The sequence below is a fragment of the Peromyscus californicus genome, unplaced genomic scaffold, assembly GCF_007827085.1.
Source record: "Peromyscus californicus insignis strain IS unplaced genomic scaffold, ASM782708v3 Scaffold_6__1_contigs__length_162567912, whole genome shotgun sequence".
In the NCBI taxonomy this organism is placed as follows: Eukaryota; Metazoa; Chordata; class Mammalia; order Rodentia; family Cricetidae; genus Peromyscus; species Peromyscus californicus.
In genome coordinates, this window is record NW_026294584.1 from 86529287 (window position 1) to 86554784 (window position 25498).

The following is a 25498-nucleotide window of genomic DNA, read 5'->3' on the forward strand; positions in this document are numbered from 1 at the left end:
ATCTATAACAATGTAAAATATTTTAAATAAGTTGCTCTTTAAAAGTAGGTTCAACAATCCACCCTTTTATCCTATCATATCTATATCTTATATTTCCATATCATATCCCCCTTTCTTCTTTTAGAAAGATATTGACTATGACCAATAACAATTTGTAACCAACAATCTAAAAAAGACAAACATCCATAATCCATTTTTTTGGAATGTGGGTATAGTTTTCTAGGCTACTTCCTGCTGATAGAGGGTGCTGGTCTTATGGGAATCCTGAGAAAATTAAGAGTTATGGTCAAGTCCTGACTGGAGTAGTCTGTGATGCTGTATTTTCTGAGCCAGTTGCCTTGAAGCTTTTTTTGGATGTTGGATCATCTGGGCCATGGTGTCATTGGAGACCTTTCAGGGGGTCTTGGCTGGTCAAACCATATTAGCCTGGAAGCAATCCACAGGTTCTCATCTTCTGTGGAAACAAAAGCAGAACCTCTTTTCCAAAGCAATGTATCCTTATACATAAATTTTGAAATCAAGATATCTTTAAAATATACATAGTGATTTAACTCAGCAGTTTTTACAATCAAATGTCTCTCTGCAGTTAAAAATCCCAAAGACAATATAATCCAGGCTCTCTGTGTGATTTTCACTTTTATGTGGCTTATTTTTTTATATTACCTTTTCTTTCTCTTTAAAGATTTTATTTTTTTAAACTTTCTATTTCTTTATATAACTGTCTATATTCCTTTTCTTCTCTCTTTCAAGCCTATGTATAATTTTACACATATTGTAAACCATTTAGAGGTTTATTTTATCTGAGTCTGTTTTATTGCGAATCTATTGCTTTAAACTGCAGCATTACTAGGACTAAAATAGCAGCTTTGGCTGCTGGCTCCACCCACCTCAGCTTCCCAACATGGCAGAACTACGCTTACTGCCAGCTTTGGGGGAACCATGCTCACCACTGGACTCCGGGAGGCAGTGGGTCTGTGTATCAAAACAGCGTGTATTCCAGAAACCTTTTTTTTTTTTTTTTGTCTGTACTAGCAAAAGCTATATCCACCACGCAGCATACTGTGTAGCTTGGAGATGCCTCTGTGTATGGTGGCAGGAATCTGCCATGCTGCAGGTAAAGCCCGCACGCCACAAACCTGCCATAGAGTAGCTCAAGTCCACAGGCTGTGGCTGGCCTGAGAGACACAACTAGGAAGCTGTTTTTAGCTCCATTTTAGAATCTTTTTTTTTTTTTAAGCTTTCTCAGGTTTTAGGTGGAAACTCTTGCTCCATGTTGGGCACCATTTGTAACTCGAAGTTTTCTTGTGTCCTGCCTGGCCTGCATTCAGGACAAATCTCTCTCACCCGCAGTCCTACAGCTGCTTATAAAATAATCACTCAGAAACTTATATTAATTATAACTGCTTGGCCATGTGCTCAGGCTTATTACTGATTAGCTCTTACACTTAAATTAACCCATAATTCTTATCTATGTTTAGCTATGTGGCTTGATACCTTTTCTCAGTCTGCCTTCACATCTTGCTTCCTCTGTGTCTGCCTGGCAACTCCTGACTCAGCCTTCCTCTTCCCAGAATTCTCCTTGTCTGCTTATCCTGCCTATACTTCCTGCCTGGCTACTGGCCAATTAGCATTTTATTTATCAACCAATCAGAGCAACACATATTCACAGCATACAGAAGAACATCATCCATCACCTATGATCCCAGAGCTGGGAGGTAGAGGGAGGAAGAGCAGAAACTCAAGGTCATCCTCTCCTGTATATAGAGTTCCAGGCCAGCCTGGGCTACATGAAACACTGTCTTGAGAATCCAACACCACCCCACCCTCTGCCATTGCCACCACACACACAGACAGGCAAATTCATCTTGAAGTCAAGACCTGAGCAAAGACTGGCTTTGCTGACTCTGGTCTGAGTCCCATCCACAGAGTGTGAGACAGGTTGCTGCAGGTCGTGGTGAAGGCTCCCTTTCAGAAAGATAAATCTGGTTTTGCATGCAAGAAGAGGCAGAGGCCGAGTTCACTTGAAGTTGCTGCAATAATCTAGTTACTGGAGAAAGGTTGGGGAAAACGAAATAAAGCCATGGCTGTCGCGGAGCTCCGTTGGTCTAGTGCTTGCCAGCATTTGGGAAACTTCGGCTTCAGTCCCCCTCACCGAACAAACACGATGTGGTGGCAACTGCAGAGTTCAGGAGGTGGGGACGGGAGGGTGAGAAGTTCAAGGTCACCCTCAGTTACATTGAGTGCCGGGCTAATCTGGGCTATGTGGACTCTTGTCTCAAAAACAAAACAAACAACTCACCTCACATCAAAAAAGATAGTTGTATCTCAGGCTACCTCAGACAGTGACCCAACCCAGAAAGGGTCAAGTGAGTGAGGAAGAGAGCTAAGAAGGGCTTGATGATGTCCTGGAGCCCAAGTCGTCAGCAGAGGCCACCGGATCCCAGAACGCAGCCTCGGAGTTGCTGGAGGCACAGAAGCCGTCAGACCAGCACAAGTTCAGGAAACGACCTTAGGATGCGTTTAGGAGCTGCCCTGCCCCCTGTCCCCGCACCCCTGCCCTCCCTCCTGTCCCCGCACCCCTGCACTGCCCCCTGTCCCCGCACCCCTTCACTGCCCCCTGTCCCCGCACCCCTGCCCTCCCTCCTGTCCCCGCACCCCTGCCCTCCCTCCTGTCCCCGCACCCCTGCCCTCCCCCTGTCCCCGCACCCCTGCACTGCCCCCTGTCCCCGCACCCCTGCCCTCCCTCTTGTCCCCGCACCCCTGCCCTCCCCCTGTCCCGCACCCCTGCCCTCCCCCCTGTCCCCGCACCCCTGCCCTCCCCCCTGTCCCCGCACCCCTGCCCTCCCTCCTGTCCCCGCACCCCTACCCTCCCCCCGTCCCCGCACCCCTGCCCTCCCCCCTGTCCCCGCACCCCTGCCCTCCCCCCGTCCCCGCACCCCTGCCCTCCCTCCTGTCCCCGCACCCCTGCCCTCCCTCCTGTCCCCGCACCCCTGCCCTGCCCCCGTCCCCGCACCCCTGCCCTGCCCCCATCCCCGCACCCCTGCCCTCCCCCCTGTCCCCGCACCCCTGCCTTGCCCCCGTCCCCGCACCCCTGCCCTGCCCCCAGTTCTTTCTCCGCTGTACTCTCCCCTTGAGTAGTCTGGTCTCCTGTATATTCTTTTTTGTTTCCAATTTTAAAATATTTTAGATGTTTCTAACAGTTTTGAAATAAACACACTAAGAAAATTAAATTGGGGGAGGTTTTGTGCATGTGGGTGGGCTGGAGCCCAGAGATCCGGCCCCCTCTGCCTCTGGCAAGCACCACGTGCCGTGCAGATAGATGCCCATGGAGGCCAGAGGGCTGCAGGTCCCCTGGAGCTGGAGTCACAGGCAGCCCTGAGCAGCCTCTTGTGGGCGCTGGGAACCAAACCCCGGTCCTCTGCGGGATGGTGAGTACTCTCTGAGGCCTGCTCATGTCTCCAGCCACAGGCTCTCACTACGTTAACTCTCTGTGGTCCTGGCTCAGCTGGAACTTTCCTCCTCCTGCCTCAGGCTGTCACCCCCACCCTGAGTTTCATTTCTCTTATGCTATCAGTGTATCATTAACCCTTTTCCTGAAGACATTTACTCGGTTCTTTCATTTCCTCTTGGTGGTGGCCTTTACAACTTTTTCCTAAGGACTAGAAAAAGCAATCTAGACTGTTTTTCTTTCATTTGGTTTAGACCTAAGTGTGAGATTTCCAAACGGAACATTAACACCAACCCAATAATCTCCCCACCCCCCCACCCCCACTCACATAGTCCAAAGTGTTCTCTGACAGGCGGAGGTACCATCACCTGGAGAGTTTCTGCTTGCAGTATTTTAACAACTGTTTGGTTTGCTGTGGGGCTCGAACCCAGGACCTTATACAAGTTCATGCTCAACCACTGAACATCCTCAGTGCTAATATCTACACTCATCTTCTCACCCAACTGCAGCAGGTCACACAGGCTGGAGCAGACCCAACCCCGTCAGACCAGCACCCTTTACTGAACTATTTATTCTTGCTTCGTTTCGTTTGTTTGGTTTTGAAACAGGGATGAGGAAGCCCAGGCTGGCCTCTAACTCAGTGTGTATTGGGGTGTAGCAGGGATGGCCTTGAACTCCTGATCCTCTTGCTTCCAAGTACCAGACTTACAGGTTTGATCCACCATGAATTAAAATGTTTTCCTGGGCATGGTGTCACACACCTTTGATCCCGGCATTTGGGAGGTGAAGGCAGAGGCAAGCAGATCTCTGTGAATTCAAGGACAGCCTGGTCTACATAGCGAGTTCCAGGATAGCCATGGCTATGTAGAAAGACCCTGTCTCCAAAACACAACAACAACAACAATAATAATAGCAATAGTAAAAATGTTTTATTTGGTTGTCGTTGCTTTTTAACAACTCTATGTGATGACATGTTTACCGTCTTGAAACATAATTCACAAATGAGAAGCCCTACATATCCACTCATGCAGATCCAAAACAAACCCAGCCAGGTCTGGGAGTAGGATTTTCTCTAGTGGGAGAACATCCAGGGGTATGTTACAAGACCCTACTTCAAAACAACAACAAGATCGATACACCGATGAATATTTCGCACAGGCATCCCTCCGAGGCAATTACCATCGAATGAGGTCCCCAGATACTCACACTGACTTGTGCTCAGCAGATGCTGACTGTGGGTCAACCAGAGCATAGGATGATCGCTAGCAAAGAGCAAGGATGTGGGAGAACAGAGGTACAAGGGTGGCTTTTACTGAACCTGAAGGGAGAAAGATGTACCCGAGATTAATACGAAACTCAGTTCAGTCCATTATAAATGACGACTGAAGCTCCAGCCGTATGCCGCAAAGTCACAGGAAAGGTCCACACTGTGCACCTGGCTTCCTTTAACCCTACTAACTGCCCATAGCACATCCTGTCAACGTGACTGTCAGAGCATCCTTGGTGTCCTTCCAGAGCACTCTCATAAGCAAGTGACACTGCCAAGTATGTGCTGCTACCCAGAAAGATGGGGCTAAGGCAGGAATGACCGTGAGTTTAAGGCCAGTGTGAGCAACATCATGTGACCACAGTCTGGTGAGATGATGGCTCAGATAAAGTCACCTGCCTCCAAGCCTGAGGTCATGAGTTCAATCCCCAGGAACCGCATGGTACAATGAGAAAACTCCTGAAAGTTGACCTCTGACCTCCACACACATGCTGTGCACATGCCCATTCCCAATAAATAAATCAAATGTAAGTAAAAAAAAAAGTGAAATACTGTCTAGTGGTAGGAAGGAGAAGGGGGGCGGGGGAGAAGGAAGGATGAATGCCTTTGATTGCAGCGCCTTGATACTCAACCAGCATGTAAATCACGGTGAGAAACGTCCAGGGTGCTTTGCCTGGTTATTGAGGCCCGAGGACCAGTAAGTAACAGAGGATCAAAGCTACCAGGACCCTCTGTGCCGTACCAAGCATGGTGGATGCTGGCCATGTATTTACTGACTCCATTTCCCTTTCCTCTAGGTTACCAGCTGGACTCCATTTTTTTTTAGCATGCTTGCATTTGGGTATGGTCCGTAGGATTTAGGCCTTGGTCTCCACGAAGTCGTTTGTTGGCTTCACTTTGCTCAGAGATTCCTGGAGCCGTGAACTGAAGATGGGCATTCACAAGACAGAAGGACCATGGGCCCATGCAGCCCGAGTGGAGCACATACTCCCCAGCTGGACACATCGCATTTGAACGACACCGGATGACTCAGTGGCTTCCTACTGAGTTCAATCACCAGTATTTGGAGGTTAATGTATCGCAAGAGTGAGAGTTTCCCACTAATGTGTGCAGGAATTCCCTCTCTGTGGTTTTAAGTAACACCCCGATGAAACAGTTACTTTGAATCACTCCCTGGGAGAGCTGCTTCCTTGTCAACCTTGGTGTTCTGGTTTCACTTAGGTGGCTGTGACCAGACACCTTGCTCAAAAGCAACCTGAGGGGGGAAGGGGTTTACATCAGTGTAAAGCTCCAGGTTATGTCCATCACTGGGGGGACATCGAGGCAGACGCTCGAAGCAGCTAGTCACGTAACACCCATAGTCAAGAGCAGAAAGAAGAAATTCACCTCTGCTTGCTTGGTCTCTGGTTAGCTTTCTTTGACACACTTCAGGGCCCAGCCTAGAGAGCCCTGCTGCCCACAGCAGTCTGGGCCTTCCTCCATTTTTAACAGTCAAGACAGTCTCCCACAGACTGCCCACAGGCCAACCTGGTCTAGATAATGCCTCAACTGAAGCTCTTCTGAGGTAGTTCTAGGCTGTGTCCAGTGAACAGTTAAAACTAACCAGTACAGAGCACAGATGGGTATCCATGAAAGAGTGGAAAGACACTGGGCACACAGGGGCGGTCATACTGACTGAGGTGAGGCATTTTATGACACGCTGACCTGCTTTGAGACAATTCTTTGTGAGTGGTAGTGAGTGACCAAGGAAGCCGGGTTCACAGCATAGATGTTCAAGAGGTAGAATGTGTTTTCTAAATCAAAAAAAAAAAAAAAAAAAAAAAAAAGACAGGGTTTCTCTGTGTAGTCCTGGCTGTCCTGGAACTCACTTTGCAGACCAGATTGGCCTTGAACTCACAGAGATCCACCTGCCTCTGCCTTCCAAGTACTGGGATTAAAGGTTTTCGACACCACCACGTGGCTCTCAAAAAAAAATTTTTTTTTTTTCCCCAGAGCTGAGGACCGAACCCAGGGCCTTGTGCTTGCTAGGCAAGAGCTCTACCACTGAGCTAAATTCCCCAACCCTCAAAAATATTTTAAACAGACATACAAAGACATTCAAAATGGCCAATTAGCAATGAGAAGAGGCTTAACATCTTTAGTCAGTAAGAACGCAAACACAAATCCCCATGAGATAGCTTTTCCAAACACTAGGCTAGATGCAAAATCAAAAACCACAAGCAACAGGCCCCAGAGGGGTGTGGGGAAGTTGGAACTCTTTTCATCACTGGTGGTCTTGTAGGTTGATGTCACCGCTGTGGATAACAGATAGACAGTCCCCAAACAGATTGACCGAAGGACTCAGCTGTTTTACTCCTGATTATATACCCCAAAGGATTAAAAACAGGGATGGCCGGACGGTGGTGGCACACGCCTTTAATCCTAGCACTCGGGAGGCAGAGCCAGGCGGATCTCTGTGAGTTCGAGTCCAGCCTGGGCTACCAAGTGAGTTCCAGGAAAGGCGCAAAGCTACACAGAGAAACCCTGTTTCGAAAAACTAAAAAAAAAAAAAAACAGGGATGCAAACACATGCTTGTGACAGGCATAGTGGCACACACCTGTCATCCCAGGACTGGGGCAATTCCAGCTTTTTTTCAGTTGTGGGTCCCAACCCCGGAAGTGATCATGAAATTGAATGTAGTGGTTGCACAAAATTTGCCTGTGAGAAAGGGTTTCTGATTGTGCACTGACCAAAAATTAATTCAAAATCAAATGTATGATGAATCCAGCCCTCCCTCCCACGGCATCCCACAGCACTGCAGCCTGGGTTCTGAACACACGGAGCGGGCTCTTAGCCCTGCGCACGCCATCACGCTACAAAACGTTAGCATCTGAAGTCTGACTTGAGACAATTGCATGTTGTGAATTGTGGGTTTGTACTGGATGTCCTAAGTAAGCTCTCTGCTCTTACAGAAACACCATGGTTTAATCACAGAAACAAGGACTTTCAGCATTTTCCCATCATCATCACTTAAATATTGAGTCAGTATATATATATATATATATATATATATATATATATTGTATTGTGTTAGAATGCTTATTTGTTTTGTTTGTGCTTTTGGTTTTTTTCAAGACAGGGTTTCTCTGTGTAGCCATACTGTCCTGGAACTTGCTCTGTGACCAGGATGGCCTCGAACTCAGAGATCTACCTGCCTCTGCCTCCTAGGTGTTAGGATTAAAGGTGTGCACCACCACCACCCGGCTAGAATGTTTGACTTTTTTAAAAAATTGATGTTTGAGTTGCTGACTTGGGTTTTATTTAAAACAACAAAACAAAACAAAGTAAAACAAACAAACAAACAAACAAACAAAAAACACCATGATGCTGGAGAGATGACTCCATGGTTAAGAGCACTTGCTGCTCTTACAGAGGACCCAGATTTGGTCCCCAGCACCCATGTGGCAGCCACAACCATCTATCTGTTCCTCCAGTGCCAGGGGGTCCAACACTGTCTTTTAACTGCCACAGGTACCAGGCATGTATATGATACACATGCAGGCAAAACACTCATACACATAAAATAAAATAAATACATTTAATTAAATGTTTTAAATCATTAAATGGATTTGGGCTTGGTATTAGGCCAACAGTTTCTGAAGTGTCCCCAAACATACTTCTGCCATTCTGTGCTGTATTAATATAAAGCAGCTTTCTCTGCACTGACGATTATAAAATCAAAATGTCATTCAACTCTGATGTTCTGTGTCCTGCAGTATCAAAATATTCAGGCCTGATTTAATTCTTCATGGAAAAATCAACAAGCACATCCATCTCTGTAGTGTGCAAATTTGCTTCCATCATTAATAAATGGTAGCATTATATGCATAGCAAAGAAATTATTTAAAATAATTTTATTGGGACCTGGAGAGATAGTTCAGTGGTTAAGGGTACTCACTGCTCTTCCCAAGGACCAGAGTTAGGCTCATAAAGTCCTATAACTCCAGCTCCAGCATATTTGATACACTCTTCTAGCCGCTGAGGAAACACACACATTCTCACACTCCCACACAAAAATACAATTTTTTTTTAAAAAAAGTAGAATAAAACAAATTCATTTATGATTAGTTATCAGCAAATGGTTGCTTTGTATGTATGTTTCATAGACCTATACCTGGGGACATGGAAAAATTTGGGGATCAGAAAGGGGTCACGGCCAGGCGGTGGTGGCGCACGCCTTTAATCCCAGCACCTGGGAGGCAGAGGCAGGCGGATCTTTGTGAGTTTGAGGCCAGCCTGGTCTACAGAGCGAGATCCAGGAAAGGCACAAAGCTACACAGAGAAACTCTGTCTCAAAAAAACAAAAAAAAAAAGGGGGGGTCACAATCAGAAAGAATTTAAGGAGGTGAATGCTGGAGGATCAAGAGTTCAAAATCATCCCTGGGCCTGAAACCCCTTCTCCAAAAACCAGAGGCCGTTTACTAAGTACGACTGTTGTACAGGTCCATGAGGAAGAAGTAAATTCAGAGAAGCAGTCTGAAGATGAGCAGTCACCAGATTCTGGAACAAGGAGCCACTGGGGAGTGAACGGATCACTCATTTATCAGGTGACACTCTGTGTCCCTTCACACGGTTCACTCTGTGATCAGTGAGTTTTAGCTGGATTTGAAGAACTCCTAGTGTGTGGGTGTCCTAGGACTGTCTACGCTGTGTACATCCGGGCCTTAGCAGGTCCTCCTGGGAACAGTAACAACGGGACAATATGGTGGAGACTAGCCGGGCTGACAGAGAGCTGAAGTCAGGACATGGTCACTCCCTCTTCCTCTCCTCTTGAACTCCTGCTTCGGTTCTTCCATACCTGTCACCAGGAACCCGAGGGAGTGGGAAAGAACAGTGCGTTTAGACACTGAGGTGACAGTGTCTCTGCCCCACTGCCAGCTTTAGCCGCCAGTGATGTCCCGTCCCCTCTTCTGAAACTCGAGCGTGTGCAGGGCCTGCCTGGCTGGTGCTCGCGGACACCTGCAACCCTCTGCCGCCTGTCTTCTCCCAGCCTGGCTCCATCCTCCCTCTTCCCAGCAGACAGATCACCAAGGATCCAGCTTCCCCCTGCAACCCTCCTCCAACTCACCTCTGCCAACCTCCACAGGCCAAACCCGGTCACTTCACAGGTTCTTGATGGGGCTTTGATCTCAAAACTAGTAAAGAAGCCCGAGGCATACAGCGCTGTAAGGCAGGACAGGAGGGGAGACACCCGACACTCACACACCCCAGGTCTAGGTTTGATGTTGCCTCGCTTTTGGGGCAAGGTCGGGGGGCCCCTCAGCAGCACTCCAGCTCGCCTCTCGGCCTCATTTCTCTGTGTGTCGGTTAGCTTTCCTTCCCCTCCCGAAGGGTGTCTCGATCACTCCAGGGGCCAGCTGAACGCTGGTCCTCCACAGCTGTTCTCCTTTCCTGAGCCACACAGATGGAAAGCCTCAGTCTCTTGCCAACCACAGTGGACTGTCCTCAAACCAAGATGAGCCCCTCCTCCAGCCTGCTCAGAAAGAAATGGAGAAGTGTCCACATTAGGGCCCAGCTGCACAAAGCTGTGAGACCTGGGACTCTGTGACTCAGTTATCCCAGTTGTCACAGGGTATTGGGGTTCTGTCTTGAGCCTTTCTCGGGGGCAGGAGGCATTACACAGGTTCAGCTGCTTGGCCTGACTGAGAGCTGTCACTTCCTGACCAGAAAGCAGAGTCCTGGTGGCCTCTTTGACAAGTTAAAGCCTTTGATGCTGTCGAGGATGAAGACGAAGGCCATAGGGTACACACACACACACACACACACACACACACACACACACACACACACACCACACACACCATGACTCCGCTCCTCCCTGGCAGCCCCGCCCTCTTACTTCATCAGCACCCCACCTCCCTCACACTCAGGGTGCCCCACCCGCCCGCCCTGGCTCCTAACCCACCCTTCAGCTGACGGAGCCCTGAGGGAGCAGGTGTCCTCACGAGCGAGCGCCAAGATGCAGCCATGGCTCTGGCTGGTCTTCAGTGTGAAGCTGGCAGGTAAGACCCAGAGTGGGCTAGCACAAGCCTGCACCAGAGCAGAGAACGTAGACCGGGCAGACTCCGCAACCGGAGGAACAGACAGGAGCCAGGCTGAGGGAACAGGGCAGGCTGGTGGGAGGAACAAGATTCCGCCCAGGAGCTCATTTTCCAGAAGCCTAGGGCAGAAGCCACCACGGCCCCACAGCCTGAACTGGAAGGGGAGAGAGGAAAGGAAGAAGAAATAAAAGAGGAGAGAGAAACCGAAGGGGAAACGGAGTTGCTTAGGGCGCACACAGGGATGTGCCCCATGCAGTTCTCAGAGGCCCAGGCCAGCCCAGGCCAGGGTCTGTAGACACACTCTTAGTACGTCTGGGGAAGGGCTTCTAGTAAACTGGACAAACACCGCTGTACCTGGCTCAGGGACAACTATGGTGGGGTGCTCACTGTGACCCCCTCACCCTCCAGTGTCCTCTGGGTCAGGGTCCTGCGCAGCACGACTCCCCCAAGAAGCAGCACTAGGCACGGCAGATGGGATGTTGGGGCTGGCACAGACGGGTGGCCTAAAGTCTGTCATTGTGATCAGACCCAGCAAGTGTGCTTTTTAGAGGGAGACTCCTCGAATCTGCACTGGTCTGGCACCACCTGAAGCCCAAAACCGATTACAGAGTTGAGGGAGACAGGGCATGGCAGCCCCTGCCTCTGACCAGGTTAGCTCGACTACATCACAAGGGGAATGGAGGCAAGGCTATTCCAAGCCACTAAAGCTACTGCTGATCACTCTAGAAATACCAGGTCCCTCTGAAAATGGAATCCGGGGCCACCAAACAGATCAAATGAGACCATGTGTGACTTGAAGTCTGGCTGTACGTGTCCCCTGGGCTCTTTGGAGGGTCTCCTGCCGTCTGTGGAGTTGTGGCCCCATTTTTGTGTCGCAGGTTTTCAATTCCAAGGCTCTGAGTTCATTCGCCCAAGTCCTGTGACCTCGGTTTGAGTGTGAGTCCCACTCCACACAGGCTGCGTGACCCTGAGTATACCTTTCCTTTGAGCTGTTTGCTCCCGGGTAAAATGAGTCTCTCCCCCCACAGGATTTAGTGAGGATCAAATCAGACAACACACACGCACTGCGCCTGATACACTGCTAATATAGACCTGACATAATCACTTCACATTAACTTCCCCAAAGAGGCCAGTGACCCAAAGCAATAAAAATGGCTTGCCACGGCCCAGAAGTGGTAGCCTGATACTCAGGGGAAGGGAGATGTAGTGGCCACTGAGCCCCAGGGAAATATTCGTTCTCTCCACGAGTGGAAGCTCAGAGTGGTCTGAGGGTGGACTCTGGGTTTAGTTCATCACATCAGTCCTAGGCAAGGCCGTGATGGGGGCCTTAAGACCTGAGCCACTATTATGGGCAGTGATCTCACCATTAACTCAAGCAGCTGGTTCTCCCAGGCTCACACACCCTCCGGTCTCTGCTCAGCTAGCCCTGTCCTCTGTGTTATATCTTGCCCATGGCCCTCTGCTCTGAGCCAAAGAAAAAGGCTTTCTGGGTCAAACTGGATTTGTTAGAACCCTCGTTGGTCCTGGATATGAAAGAGACTTTGTCTGATCCCTCACTGAGACTTCACTTGGTGCCTAGAACATCCCCTGAGACCATAGACCTGCCAGCAGATGATGGACCTGTGTGAGGGTTTCACACAGACAGGTAACCTACCTCACTGTCCGCAGATGATGACCTGTGGGAGTGTTTCACACGGGTACCCTCGCTGTCCGCAGATGATGACCTGTGGGGAGTGTTTCACACGGGTACCTACCTCGCTGTCCGCAGATGATGGATGACCTGTACGGTCGCTTTACTGTTCACATATGATTTCACTTCTCTTTTTCTCCCTGAAACTCACAATGTGGCTCAGGCTGGCCTCACACTCAAAGCAATCCTTCTGCCTCAGCTTCTCAAGTGTTAGGATTCTAAGTGTGCACTACCACACCTGCCTTCCTTTCTTTCCAACCCTCCGCAGCAAGCAGGACAATAGTGCCAGGCCAAGCTGCCCTTCTTTCACAGGAGACCACGACCTTGGTGACTTCTGAGGTTCCACAGCTGGTACAGGGCAAAGGCGGTGTGCGTGGCCACGGCTGCGACCCCTTCTGCCTGCCCGTTCTTCCCCATCTGAGACAAATGAACTCTCAACCTTGCTTCTGTAATGACTGCTCTGCGCTGAGGGGCAAGAAGTCCGTGACAGGTCCATTGCGGGATTGGGGAGTAACAACGACCTACAGGCTCAGCTCCTTGAACAGGGTCCAGAAATCTCACACTGCCCAAAGGAGCCTTGCCCTGGGCCTAAGACTCCAAATTCCCCTCCCAGTTTGCTCCAGGTCTCTTTCAGCTGCTTAGCCCTACCACAGGCCTGTCTCTGCAGAGCCACAGCCAGGTGAGGCGGGCAAGGAGCTTTGGCTTTCCACATTGGCTCTTTGCATTTGAATTCCGTGAGACTCCCAACAAGCTAATTTATTGCCGGTGTTTACTCATCGGGGGAAGGGGGATAAACATCCTGGAGTCAGGGGGAGGCTTGGTTAAGATGACCTTATGCCAAGGACCACAGGTGGAAGATTGTCCAGGAGTAGATTGTCGGCCAGTGCCTCAGTAAAGGCGAGCACAGGGAACCCTGCCCTGCAGTCAATGTTTGTGAGTTCAAAGACACCGACTGCTGTTAACACCCTGGCTCCTTCTCCAGACAGACTCTCCCCTCAGTTTGACTCCCAGGACAAACTCACTGTGAGTCTGAGGTCCCCCGCTGTGTGCAGAATGAGAGAGGAGAGTGTGTGTGTGTGTGTGTGTGTGTGTGTGTGTGTGTGTGTGTGTGTGTATGATGGTTTCTGCTCCTTCTAGTTTCTAGAAGTTGAACTCAGGAGGTCAGGTTTGGTGGTACACATCTTTAGCTGCTGAGCTATCTCACAAGCCCTCCCTCTACTCTCTCTCTCTCTCTCCTCTCTCTCTCTCTCTCTCTCTCTCTCTCTCTCTCTCTCTCTCTCTTTAAAGACAAGTTCTCAATGTAGCCCAGGCTAGCCTTGAACTCACTATGTAACCAAACTTGAAGTTCTGATCCTCCTGCTGCAACCCACAGAGAGCCGGAGATTACATGTGTATAGCAACAGCCTGATTTACGTCTTCTGGCTTCCTTGTAGCTCTCTGGAGCAGCTCTGCCCTCCTTCAGACTCCTAGGTCCCTGACAGTTCTAACCAATCGATCGGCAAAAGGTGTTCTGTGAAAACTAAAACTTTCCCTAAGACCACACTCATCCACTGGCTGAGACAGCGCCAGGGGCCCACCAAGGAGAGGCGCTTTGAGTTCCTGGCCTCGTGGAACCCTTCCAAAGGAACCTCTGTGTACGGTGAAGGGGTGAAGAAGGAGGACATAATCATGTTTTCGGATATAACCCGGTACATACTCGAGCTCAAGAGTGTGAAGCTGGAGGACAACGGCACCTACTTCTGCATGATGATCGGGAGCCCCAACCTGATCTTTGGGACAGGGACGGAGCTGAATGTGGGTAAGCATGGTTTCAAGGCTATGGAGCAGTGGTGCGCATGCATGCACACACACACACACACACACACACCACACACCACACACACCACACACACACTACAGGAGCTGCCTGCTCTCAGTGAGCCCCACTCTGCACCCATGACTAATCAAGCCACCTCTAAAACTAATAGAAATACACATTGAAAGTTATCCAGGCCAAGGACCTTTGAGAATTGCATGTAGCTGTGTCCCTTAATGCGGCCACCCACCCAGCAGACAGTGTATTCTACTCCCGCTTTGGATGGGAAGTCGATGAGGTGAAAACAGATAGGTCAGTCAAAGGTGGGCACTTGTGATTCAACACAGCAGTATCCCTGCCCTGACTGCAATCTCAGGAACCCTGAGTGTACCTACAGACTCTCACTGCCTGGGTACACACACACACACACACACACACACACACACACACACACACACACACACACACACACGCTCACGCAGAGCATTCCTGAAGTGGCAGAGAAGCAGGTGTCCTCAGCATTCTTGGGAGGGTTCTATGGCTCAAATCCACACTTGGGGCTTCAGGGGATAAAGAAACTGGACCTCCGGCCTAGCCAGGCTACCAATCCATCACACGCCTTTCCCCTCCCCCAGCCTCAGTTCCCATACCTGGACAAGGCAGCTGCTGGCCCGCCTCTAGTTCTCGGAAGCTGCAGTTTCATTAATATGCAGAAGCACCTTGCAAATCATAGACATGATCTTCCGTTTTCTAAGAGGCACCTAAGTAGGAAGAAAGAAGTGAAATGAGTTTCACAATGCATTTTATTGAACCCAATTTAGCAAAACAGGTAATTTATTTTTCATACATGGCGTTTGGTACATATTTTATGTGTGCAGCGGATCTCTGTGCAGACTAGCCACCCTGGACAGTAAGGATTCATCCCTTGGGGTGGAAAGCAATCCTTGGAGATTCTCTCAGGCCTGTGGTTGGCTGTAGTTCTTTCTCCAGCTCAAGCCAGGACTGGGCTTCTCACTGGTTTGCTTCCCACTCACCTGGGGGCTGTGAGTCACAAGGGCACCCCAGCCACCCCCAGAAGTTAGGCCACTTGGCCTAAGGAGGCACAGAGACAGTTGGGGACAAGGCCAGAGTTACAACGAAAACCAGCAAGGACAATAACAACAGAGCGAGGTCCCCATGGCCTCTCTAGTCTCCAGTCTAACATGGTGGCGGGGAGGGGGGAAGAGTAAGGTGGGGTTGTATTTGTTTTACTACTTTGGTTTCTATGAGCCCCATGCCTTCCCAGTGCCTCGGGGTCTGAGAAAGGTGGCTGAGCAATTAGAGCAGGTGATTTTTCCATCTTTACCTATCCTGGCTTTCCATTTTTCCAAGTCCTGTGTGCTGCCCAGCAACCCAGGGTCCACAATGTCTTCCCAGGGACAAGGACACCCGGAGCCTGAGCCGACCTGCCGGGCTGGAGGGTCCAAATGTTTTGGAGGAGAAGTGTGGGTAGTATAGAGAGGGTTGGGGAAAACAGGCCCTCAAGCACACGATGGGTTCCAAGGACCTGTCTGTCCCTCTAAAAAAAAGGCAGAGACAGAGAGGTCAAACCCATGGACCAGGAGGAATTGAGGAGACCTGACGCCGAGTGAGACGAAATGAAAACAGAGCAACCTCCTCGTGTCCCCATCCCCTCCCCTCAGACCCAGGCTGCTGTGCCAGCCAAGGCCCTGGAGGCTACAGCTAGCTCCCTCCCAGGCTCACCACTGAGCACCTGGGAGACTCCTGATTTTTTCAGTGTGAGCTGAGGCAAACGGACCTAGTTTCGGAGTCATGAGCGCTAAAGGACTTCACACCCAGCAGGTCTAGACTCTCGGACCTTGTCACCGCTAACGGCTGTCACTTTACAACAGCTCCTTGGCTCCAATGATCAAAAGCCTTGCAGTGACCTAATGTGGCTATCTTTTGTCAGAGATGGTACCGGAAATGGCCTTTTGGGTTTTTCCTAGCCCGTCTCCTACTACTTTGCTGAATGTAGAATGCAGGAGATCAGTTTTCTTGGCTAGCAAATCCTAAGGGTGGCTGGTCCAGCACTCCACACCTCAGAACCTCCTGGTCTCCCTGCTCAGTGCGTCGGTCCCACTGTCCTCTCCTACCTCTCTCCCAACCCCTCAGCGTGAGACACTGAATCAAAACTGAGGAGAGGAGGCACCATCCAGGAAAGGGAGGAGGGTCTGGAGTCCCAGCTTGCAGCTTAGCCACCTCTCCCAACTGGTGATGTTCCTGTAGGGAGGGACAGCCATCTCCTTTCCACCAGCTTGGGGACTGGCAAGGAGGCTCAGAGATTGGTCATGCCAAAGGATCAAGGGGTCTTCTTGGTTTTGTTCTGTTTTTGCAACAGGATCTTTTCACATAGCCCTGGCTGTCCAGGTATTCATGTAGACTGGGTGAGGCTCCTCGGACTCACAGAGATCTACCTGCTTCTGTTTCTTAAGTGTTAGGATTAAAGGCGTGTTTCACCATGCCTGGCTGAACCAAGGCCCTCAACCCAAGGTCTTCCGCCAAGCATAGTCCTGCCTACTGCATCCTTTGCTGGGTATGCCGTGCTCTTGATTCTCACGACAAAGTAGAAGTCATCATCCTTTTTGTTTTTCATGACAGGGGTTCTCTGTGTAGCTCTGGCTGTCCTGGAACTCACTTTGTAGACCAGGCTGGCCTCAAACTCAGAGAGATCTGCCTGCCTTTGCCTTTCTAGTTTTGGGGGTAAAGGCGTGGGCTACCACCTCCTAGCAGAAGTCATCTTCTTACTGCGGATGGGAAGCTGAGGAACAGACGACTTAGCCCAGGCTACACAGTTGCTAATTATGGCACAAGGCTCTGTTCGTGTCCGGTAGCTCCATAGCCTCTCTCCAGTACACCAGGCTATCCTCACCCACTGGCTCTACGTTCATCTGAGAACTGAGAACTCAGTGCCTGGAAGAAAGGTGCACAGTCCGCCTGTGAGTCTTGCTGCTTACCTGCCTGAGATATGGATCTTTCTTCTTTCTGTAGTTGAGGCCTTTCCTACCACTGCCCCGACCACCAAGAAGACCATCCTCAAGAAGAAGAAACAGTGCCCATCCCCCAACCCAAAGGCCCAGAAGGGTGAGTTTCCCATCGTTGCACCCACAGAAAAAACCGCAACTCCTTACTTGTCCTTCCTCCCTGGTACAAACACTGTCTGAGTCTTTGACCTGTAGTCTATTTCTCTAGCCCCAAGCTGGTGCCAACAGAAGGGACACTGGGTATGACAGCAGGTCACAGTCCAGTGAGGCCACACCCACAAATCATCACAGAACAAGACGTTAAGGAAGATACAGCCCCCCAAACCCCACAAACAGGTGCTCACAGCAGCACAACTCACCATAGCCAGAGAAGTGGGCACCCCCCAGGTGTTCCTCACCTAATGCATAGGCTAACCAAACAGGATACAGGCAATGCAAGGGCATGTAAAAATGCGGTGCTGGGCTCAGGAAGTAGCGGCACTTGCTGCCAAGCCTGACTGTGCTCAGGACACGAGACCCACACGGTACAAAGAGAAAACGGACTCCCGCAAGGAAGGCATCCTTTACCTTCCACATGTGTGCTACAGCACTCAAATACCCACACCATATACTAATCAATAAATAAATGTAATTAAAAAAAAAAGAATTAAGTACTGTCTGGGTATGGCAGTCCATGCCTATAGTCCTAACACTCAGGAGACTGAGGCAAAAAAACAAGTTCAAGATCAGCCTGAGCTATGTAGAGAAGCCCTGATAAAGAAAGAGAGAGAGAGAGAGAGAGAGAGAGAGAGAGAGAGAGAGAGAGAGAGAGAGAGAAAGAAAGAAAGAAAGAAAGAGCCCAGATGTGGTGGTACACATCTGTAATCCCAGCACTCAGGAGGTAGAAGCAAAAAGATCAAGAGTTTAAAGTTATCCTCAACTACTTGTCACATTTGAGGCTAGCCTGGGCTATGTAAGACCCTGTCTCAATGCCCCTCGCCCAAATAATGTACTGTTACATGCTGAAGTTAGGGTGAATCTTGAAAATGAACAGTGAAAGGTCGGTTATAAAAAAAACCAAAAAGTGGCCGGGGGGGGGGGGGGGTGGCGCACGCCTTTAATCCCAGCACTCGGGAGGCAGAGCCAGGCGGATCTCTGTGAGTTCGAGGCCAGCCTGGGCTACCAAGAGAGTCCCAGGAAAGGCGCAAAGCTGCACAGAGAAACCCTGTCTCGAAAAACGGAAAAAAAAACAAAAAGCAAAAACAAAAAACCCACACATTTTAGCCAGGTGGGGTGGCTCACGCCTCTAATCCCAGCACTCAGAGGCAGAGGCAGGTGGATCTCTATGAGTTCAAGGCCAGCCTGGTCTACAAAGCAAGTTCCAGGTCAGTCAGGGCTACGTAGTGAACCCTGTCCTGACAACAACGCACACCCTGTATTGTGTGGCTCCACAGACATGAAATGTCCATGGCTCTGAGGGTCGCAGAGACAGAAGTAGAGGAAAGGCAGCCTGCAGGTGGGCACTGCGGAGCAATGAGAAGTCTTAACCAGTACAGAGGGGTTTGGTTTGGTTTTGTCTTTCTGGAACTCTTAAAATGTCCCAAAGTTAGACGATGTGATAACTTCACATCTCTAGGAAGATTCTAAAAAGCATTGAGTTTTTAGAATCTTACATAGCCAAGGTTTCCTGGAACTAACTTTAATCTAGACTGACCTCAAATTCACAATCCTTCTGCCTTAGGCTCACAGGTTTTGGGATTGTAGACATGTACACCTGCTCAAAATTACATACTTTAAACAGGTGGAGTTTCTGGTTTGCAAACCATATCACAATCAAGCTGTCAACAAACAAATACTCCCAGGCCAAGGGCCAGCGCTTCACTCCTTTCCAGGCTAACAGAGGACCTAACACAAAGGGTAGGGTTCCGACAAGTGATGAGTGAACGCCAGGCGTCTCGGCTGGAGTAGGCGCATGCGCACCCTTGAAGCCTTAGGCTCAAATGTGTTTCTGGAAACATACTGACTTCCACCCCCAAAAGTTTCTGGTGACAAACGGAGTTCCATCTGCCGCTGCGCTGCCCGGAGAGCAAACCACAGCCCAGGCTGCTGGGTGCAGACAGAGTTCCATCTGCCGCTGCGCTGCCCAGAGAGCAAACCACAGCCCAGGACTGCTGGGTGCAGACTGAGTTGCTTCACTGCAACACACAAAGGCCCCAGAGGAGATGCTCCGTGCAGGGTGGGAGACAGGGAGGGGGCTGCCTCCTGAGGTCACCGTGGAGGTTTGGTGCCGTCTGCCTGTAATCCCAGCACCGGGAAGGGTGAGGCCAGCAATCAGGAGTTTGAGACCAGCCTCAGCTACAGCGCAAGTTTGAGACCAGTCTGGGCTATATGAGACCCTGTCTCAAACACTAATCAAAAAAGAGAACCCAAATTTTTGAACAGAAAGCCTTTCTGTTATGAATATGAATACGAAAGGGAAGATAGAGTGACTTCATTTTTATGACATCTAATGCCCTGAAAACTTGACTAAAAGGATTGAGAGTCAAGCAACAAAAATACAAACCCCACAAAATACAGTCCCTGTTGGCCTAGTTTTTCAGAAGGTTGAGGCAGGGGGATCAGTTGAACTCCGTAGTAGTAGTAGTAGTAGTAGTAGTAATAGTCTGAGCAACGTAGTGAGATACTGTCTCAAAAATGAATAAGTCAGGCATGATGGCTTTTTACCTGTGATCTCAGTACTCAAGAGAATGAGGCAGGAGGATCAGTGTAAGTCAGAGGCTAGCCTGGACTACATAGTAAATTCTAAGCCAGGCTGATCTACAGAATGAGATCCTGTTTATAAATAAATTTTAAAAAACCACACACACACATGCATACATATATACACAGAAATGGGAAGAGGGAAAGGAGAGAGGGAGGAAAGAAGAGTGAGAGGCAGGGAAGGAAGGAGGGAAAAAGAAAGGAGAGAGAGAGAAAGAGAGAGAGAGAGAGAGAGAGAGAGAGAGAGAGAGAGAGAGAGAGAGAGAGAGAGAGAGAGACCTTTTATAGAGAGAGGCAGCAATCAGTTGGAATAAATAACCATGCTCCCCAACCGCAGCAGCATCCCTGGCTTCCACTTTAGTGTGGTCACTCCGCGGGAGCCTCCTTTGCCCCGCCCCCCTGGGAAATCGGGCATATAACTCGCGTGCTGTCTGTCCATCAGCTTCCCTCCCTTGAACCTCACCAACCGGGTGAGCCATAACCGATTCATCAAGCTGTGCAAGTCTCTCCACCAGAACTCTGCCAGCTGAGCTAGATCCCCAGCCCAGACCTTGGTTTCTCAAAACCACGAAGTGAGAGGGAACGAGGGAATGAAAAAACAACTCCTTGCCTTCCGACCTCAAAAGCTGAAGCTTCCAGTTAGCGCTCTCCCTGGCGCACCTAGCCGAAATTCTCTTCCTCCCTCATGCGGAGGGCTTTCTAGACTTCTCCACCAAGAGCCCAAGTCTGCACTTTGTCCTTTCACCCATGGGGCTTGGCTCTGCACCTCAGCCCTTCAGGGAGATCAACTATGGGGCTGATCTGAGACCAGAAAGTGTTGAAGAACGATCTAGAACATTAAGGATACAAGCCCTGCAGCTTAGCTAGCGTGCAAAAGCTAGACAAGTGAACAGATGTCCGAATCACAGAAGAACAGTCATGCAAGTGGCTGATGCAAGCAAATAGGCTGAAACCCACACAGAATGGGGATTGAAGTAAAATCAGTCATTCTCCCTCTCTCCCACGAAGACACACTGGACTGTCAAAAGCTAAAGCGCCATCCACAAGGGCCAGAAGGTGCACCCGCTGGGTGGGTGTGAAAACGAAGGCACCTGACAGTCTACTACAACCCAAATGGACAGAGTCTGTGGTTTAGTAGTCCCCATTTTCAACTTCTGCCTCAGGAAGGCACCTGCACACACAAACGCGCCAGAATGTTCTCTGCGAGGCTGTTTATGAGAGTAAAGCACAGGAAACAGCTAAGATTCCCGCTGGTGGCTACGCAAACAATGGTGTGCCCACAGGACCACCTGTGACTCTGCTGGGGCAGAGCATGGGCCGGAAAGGATGGGGAGGGATGCATTCACGGGGAAACAATGAACACGGTACAACCCACTGTGCTGAAAGGGAGAAAGCTAAGGGGCCGAGGATGTGGCTCAGTTGGTAGAGTGCTTGCCTAGCATGCACGAAGCCCTGGGTTCAATCCCTAGCCCGGCCATAATGGCTCATAAGTGTAATCCCAGCACTTGAGAGATGGAGACAGGAGAACCAGAAGTTCAAGATCATCCTTGGCCACAGTGAATTAGAGACCAGCCTGGGATACAGGAAATCTTATCTTGAAAATAAAAACACGAAGACAGCAGCTAGGGAGAGGACTTTTGGGTTAGAGTGCTTGCTGTGAAAGCATGAGGCTCTGGGTTTAGATCATGAGCACCCACATAAAAAGCTGGGGGACGCAGAGACAGGAGAACCTCTGGGGCTTGCTGAACCCCTGTCTAGTGCCCAGTCTAGTGCCAGGCTTAGTAAGAGACTGTCTCAGGGGAAAGAGGTAGAAAATGATAGAGCCGGACACCTGCCATCCTCCTCTGGTCTCCACACCCACACATGGACACACAGCCTGTATTCACATTCGCATACACGTATATGAACAAACAATGAAAATTGCACGTACCTGTGAAAACTGTGTATTTAAATGCAGAGGGGAGGATTACAAAATTATCAGTTTTGGTCTGTGAGCATTCTAACCAGGTGTAAACTACAGTGAAAATATAGCCATCTATTTTTTTGTGAAATTCAAATAGGTTTTTTTTAAACGAATAGTAACATTTTATTACTAGGCATGAGATGTATCTATTTCCTTTAAACATAAACAACTCCCGAGTTTTATTAACACTTTAAAAATGTAGATGTAACTTGACATTTTCCGGATGAAATTACCTGTGATATTTAAAGTGAATTTTAAAATCAACCAGAAGGAAGTATGCTAAAAATACACCCAGTGGTGCTGGCTCCTGGAAGGGGAGTCAGACAGAGCTCCGTGAGTTCCAGGCCAGCCAGGGCTACAAACTGAGGGCTGCATAGTGAGATGCTGTGTCAAAAACCAACAACAAGAAGCCGACCAGTGTGACAGCCTGGGAGGAGGGGCTGCTCCCTGCCTGTGTCTGAATCAGTGCTGAATACATGTCATGTGTCACATGTGTCTTTTTCAGGCCTGACGTGTGGTCTCATCACCCTCAGCCTGCTGGTGGCCTCCATCCTGGTTCTGCTGGTATCCCTGAGTGTGGCCATCCATTTTCACTGTGAGTTGATGCTTACAGGACATTGTGGGGGCCCCCATTTTGCTACCTAAAGTGCAGCTAGCCATACTTTCTTCACTAGGGCAGCAGAGTAGACGGTCAATTTGCCCCAACAAACCTTATGTCTCTGCAAGTGGCCCTTTCTGTCTCTGAGGGACTTTGGGGGGGGGTGCAGGGACTTGAACCCAGGGCATGGTGATGCTCTGTACCACAGAGACACACCACCCCACAGACCCAGGGGGCCAATGTGAGACTCAGGCTGTGTCTGTAGTCAGATAAACCCTAGGTTTGAGCCCACCGATGTTGGCATCAGTGGGGTTCAAGTGCTGCACCCAAGCATAGACCACTGCCTACCTACCAGGGCTTCATCTGTGATGTCCTCATGGCTCATGTGCTGGGTAGACGGGGGGGGGGGGGGGGGGGGGGGGCACACGACGACGACCTGTGGGCAGTAGAAATGAAAGCCCAGTGCCCAAAAGAGCTCACCTGTGGCCTTTGAATGGTGTTCCTAGAAGTGTGTGTCCCCACACTTCTGCTCAGTGGCTGCTGCACTCAGCTCCTCTGTCCCCCAGGCCCTGCAGGCACTGGCCTCATAAAATGGACAGGAAAGCAGAGGAGAGGCCAGACTACCCATGGTCCCTCTGTTTGTTCACCTCTGCCACTGTGAACACATCACTTCTCCTCCCTGGGCATCTATGACGGGAAGAGGGAAGTGTCAGGGACACCAGCCTGATCAGAGGCTCTTAACTTTTCCAAGGTCACAGATCCCTGTGAATTTCTGACAGGTCGTGGGCCCCATCCCCAGAGAACTGCAGCTGAGGGCCTGAGTACTTTGGTATACTGCTATCTTCACACACAAGTCTGTGTGTACCCCATTCTAAGAACCCCAGTGGTCAGGCTGAGCCTGGTTCACATGCCTGTAATCCCAGTACTTGGGATGTAAAGGCAGAAGGATTAGGAGTTCAAGGCCAGCCTTGGCTACATAGTGAATTTGAGATTTGAGGCCAGCCTGGGCCACCTAAGATCCTGTCTCAAAAACAAAAGCATTCTGTGGAAGCAAACACAACACACTTCTCTTTCCGTCCTGCATCCCGGTGGGAGCAAGCACGAGCTGCTTCGGATGCCTCTGAGCTCTGGCGCCTGGCCGGCTGCAAAAGGCAATGACATTTATTGTGTGATTATTGAGATTTGAACCTAAGGCCTTGTGTCTCACCACTGTGCTGCCCGCCCTCCAGTCCCCAAGAAAGCTTATTTAAGGGAGAACTGGAGTAGATGAACTTCATTAAAACTCTGGCACTAGCTATATGGCTTTTAGGCAAGTTATTTGACAATTTCATATGCTCCGTGCCTCCGTTTCCACACACGTAAGATGGATATAGTGGTAGTAGGATCTAGTAGCATGCGTGAAGGCTGTTAAAAATGTGGAATGAATGAATGAATGAATGAATGATTTTAAATATTTTAAACCTATATAAGCAAACAGCAACCGAAGTGTGAAATATGAAGAATTTGGGGCCCACCCTAGCACCCCAGATGAAGCCGTGGGTGTTGGTTAACCCTGCCATCTTCCTCTCGGGCTCCGAGGCTTGATGCCAGTGACCAGCCAAACCAGCACTGACTTGCCTTTCTCTGCTCTTCCAGGCCTGCGCAGGAAAGCCCAAATTCGCTTCATGAAACAGTAAGTGCTGTTCTCCAAAAAAGCCAGGAATGGGGGCGGGGGGGGGGGGGGGCGGCGGCGTCCTGAGGGTGTGGATGACTTGGCAGAGTGCTTGCCTAGCATGCTCAAAGCCCTGGGTTCAGTCCCCGGCACCATGTGAACCAAGCATAGTGCTTTACTCCCAGCACTAGGAGGTGGATTACAAGTTCAAAGTCACCGGGTGTGGTAGAGCACGCCTTTATCCCAGCACTCGGGAGGCAGAGGAAGGCTGATTTCTGTGAGTTTGAGGCCAGCCTGGTCTACAGAGTGAGTTCCAGGACAGCCAGAGTTACGCAGAAAAACCCTGTCTTGAAAAGAAAAAAAAAAAAAAAACCAGGAAGAAGGTCAAAGTCATTCCCAGCTGTATAGTACCAGACCAGCCTGGGGCTACAAATCCTATCTCAGAAATAATTAACCAGCTACATAAATTTAAAAATACATGAAAAAAAAGTCATATATTTTTACCTGTCAACCTTTAGCAGGAGCCGGAGACTTGTACAAGACAGAGGCTGTGGTTGCTCCCCAACGTCAGGTCTAGGATCCCGTCCTCAGGCTCAGACAGTGTTCTTGGATTTGATTTGTTGTTGTTTTGAGACAGGGTCTCCCCTATTCCATGCTGGTCCTGAACTTGCTATTTGCTAAGGCTGACCTTTAACTCCTGATCTTCCTACCTCCACCTCCTGAGCACTGGGACGGTACACATACCACCATGCTGAAGATCAAACTCAGGGATTGGCACACACAGGGAAATGCTCTACCAATTGAGCCCCAGCCCACATCCCTTGGATTTGATGTTTTCCTCCAGCACAGAAGCTGTTTCACATCTGCCAGCCGTACATATCAGTTTGATCCTCAGAACATCTAAACACACATACACACACACACACACACACACACACACACACACACACACACACACACACAGGTTTGAAGAAAGAAAGGACCATGTCTCCAAATGGAAGAGGGCAATAGAGCCTTGTGCTCAAGGGAGAGACAGGCGTACATCTGAATTGGCAGTAAGCATCTTTACCCACTGAACAATCTCTCCGGCCCTGCCTGATATATTTTATAGGCCATTTGTAATTATAGTTTAGATGGTGAACAAGTTCTGATGGTGAGATGGTTCTGCAAGTTCTGGGCTGGAATTAGAAACCACCTTCGCCTAACAGACGAGAATCATAACTTGAGAGCTTCTAGGACTCCA

General features: G+C 49.6%; 1 protein-coding gene and 1 non-coding gene across 2 annotated transcripts; both read left to right on the forward strand.

The window, feature by feature from the left end:
* The first annotated feature begins 10714 nt into the window (after positions 1–10714).
* On the forward strand, positions 10715–24280 carry Cd8b (CD8 subunit beta). Its single transcript, XM_052722123.1, is given in 6 exon segments — positions 10715–10757; positions 13920–13990; positions 13993–14284; positions 17312–17404; positions 22512–22601; positions 24240–24280. Coding segments are annotated over 6 exon segments (630 nt in total).
* Trnaa-agc (transfer RNA alanine (anticodon AGC)) lies at positions 21444–21520 on the forward strand. The gene has a single exon. It is a non-coding gene; the product is annotated as a tRNA-Ala (tRNA).
* Positions 24281–25498: the final 1218 nt, after the last annotated feature.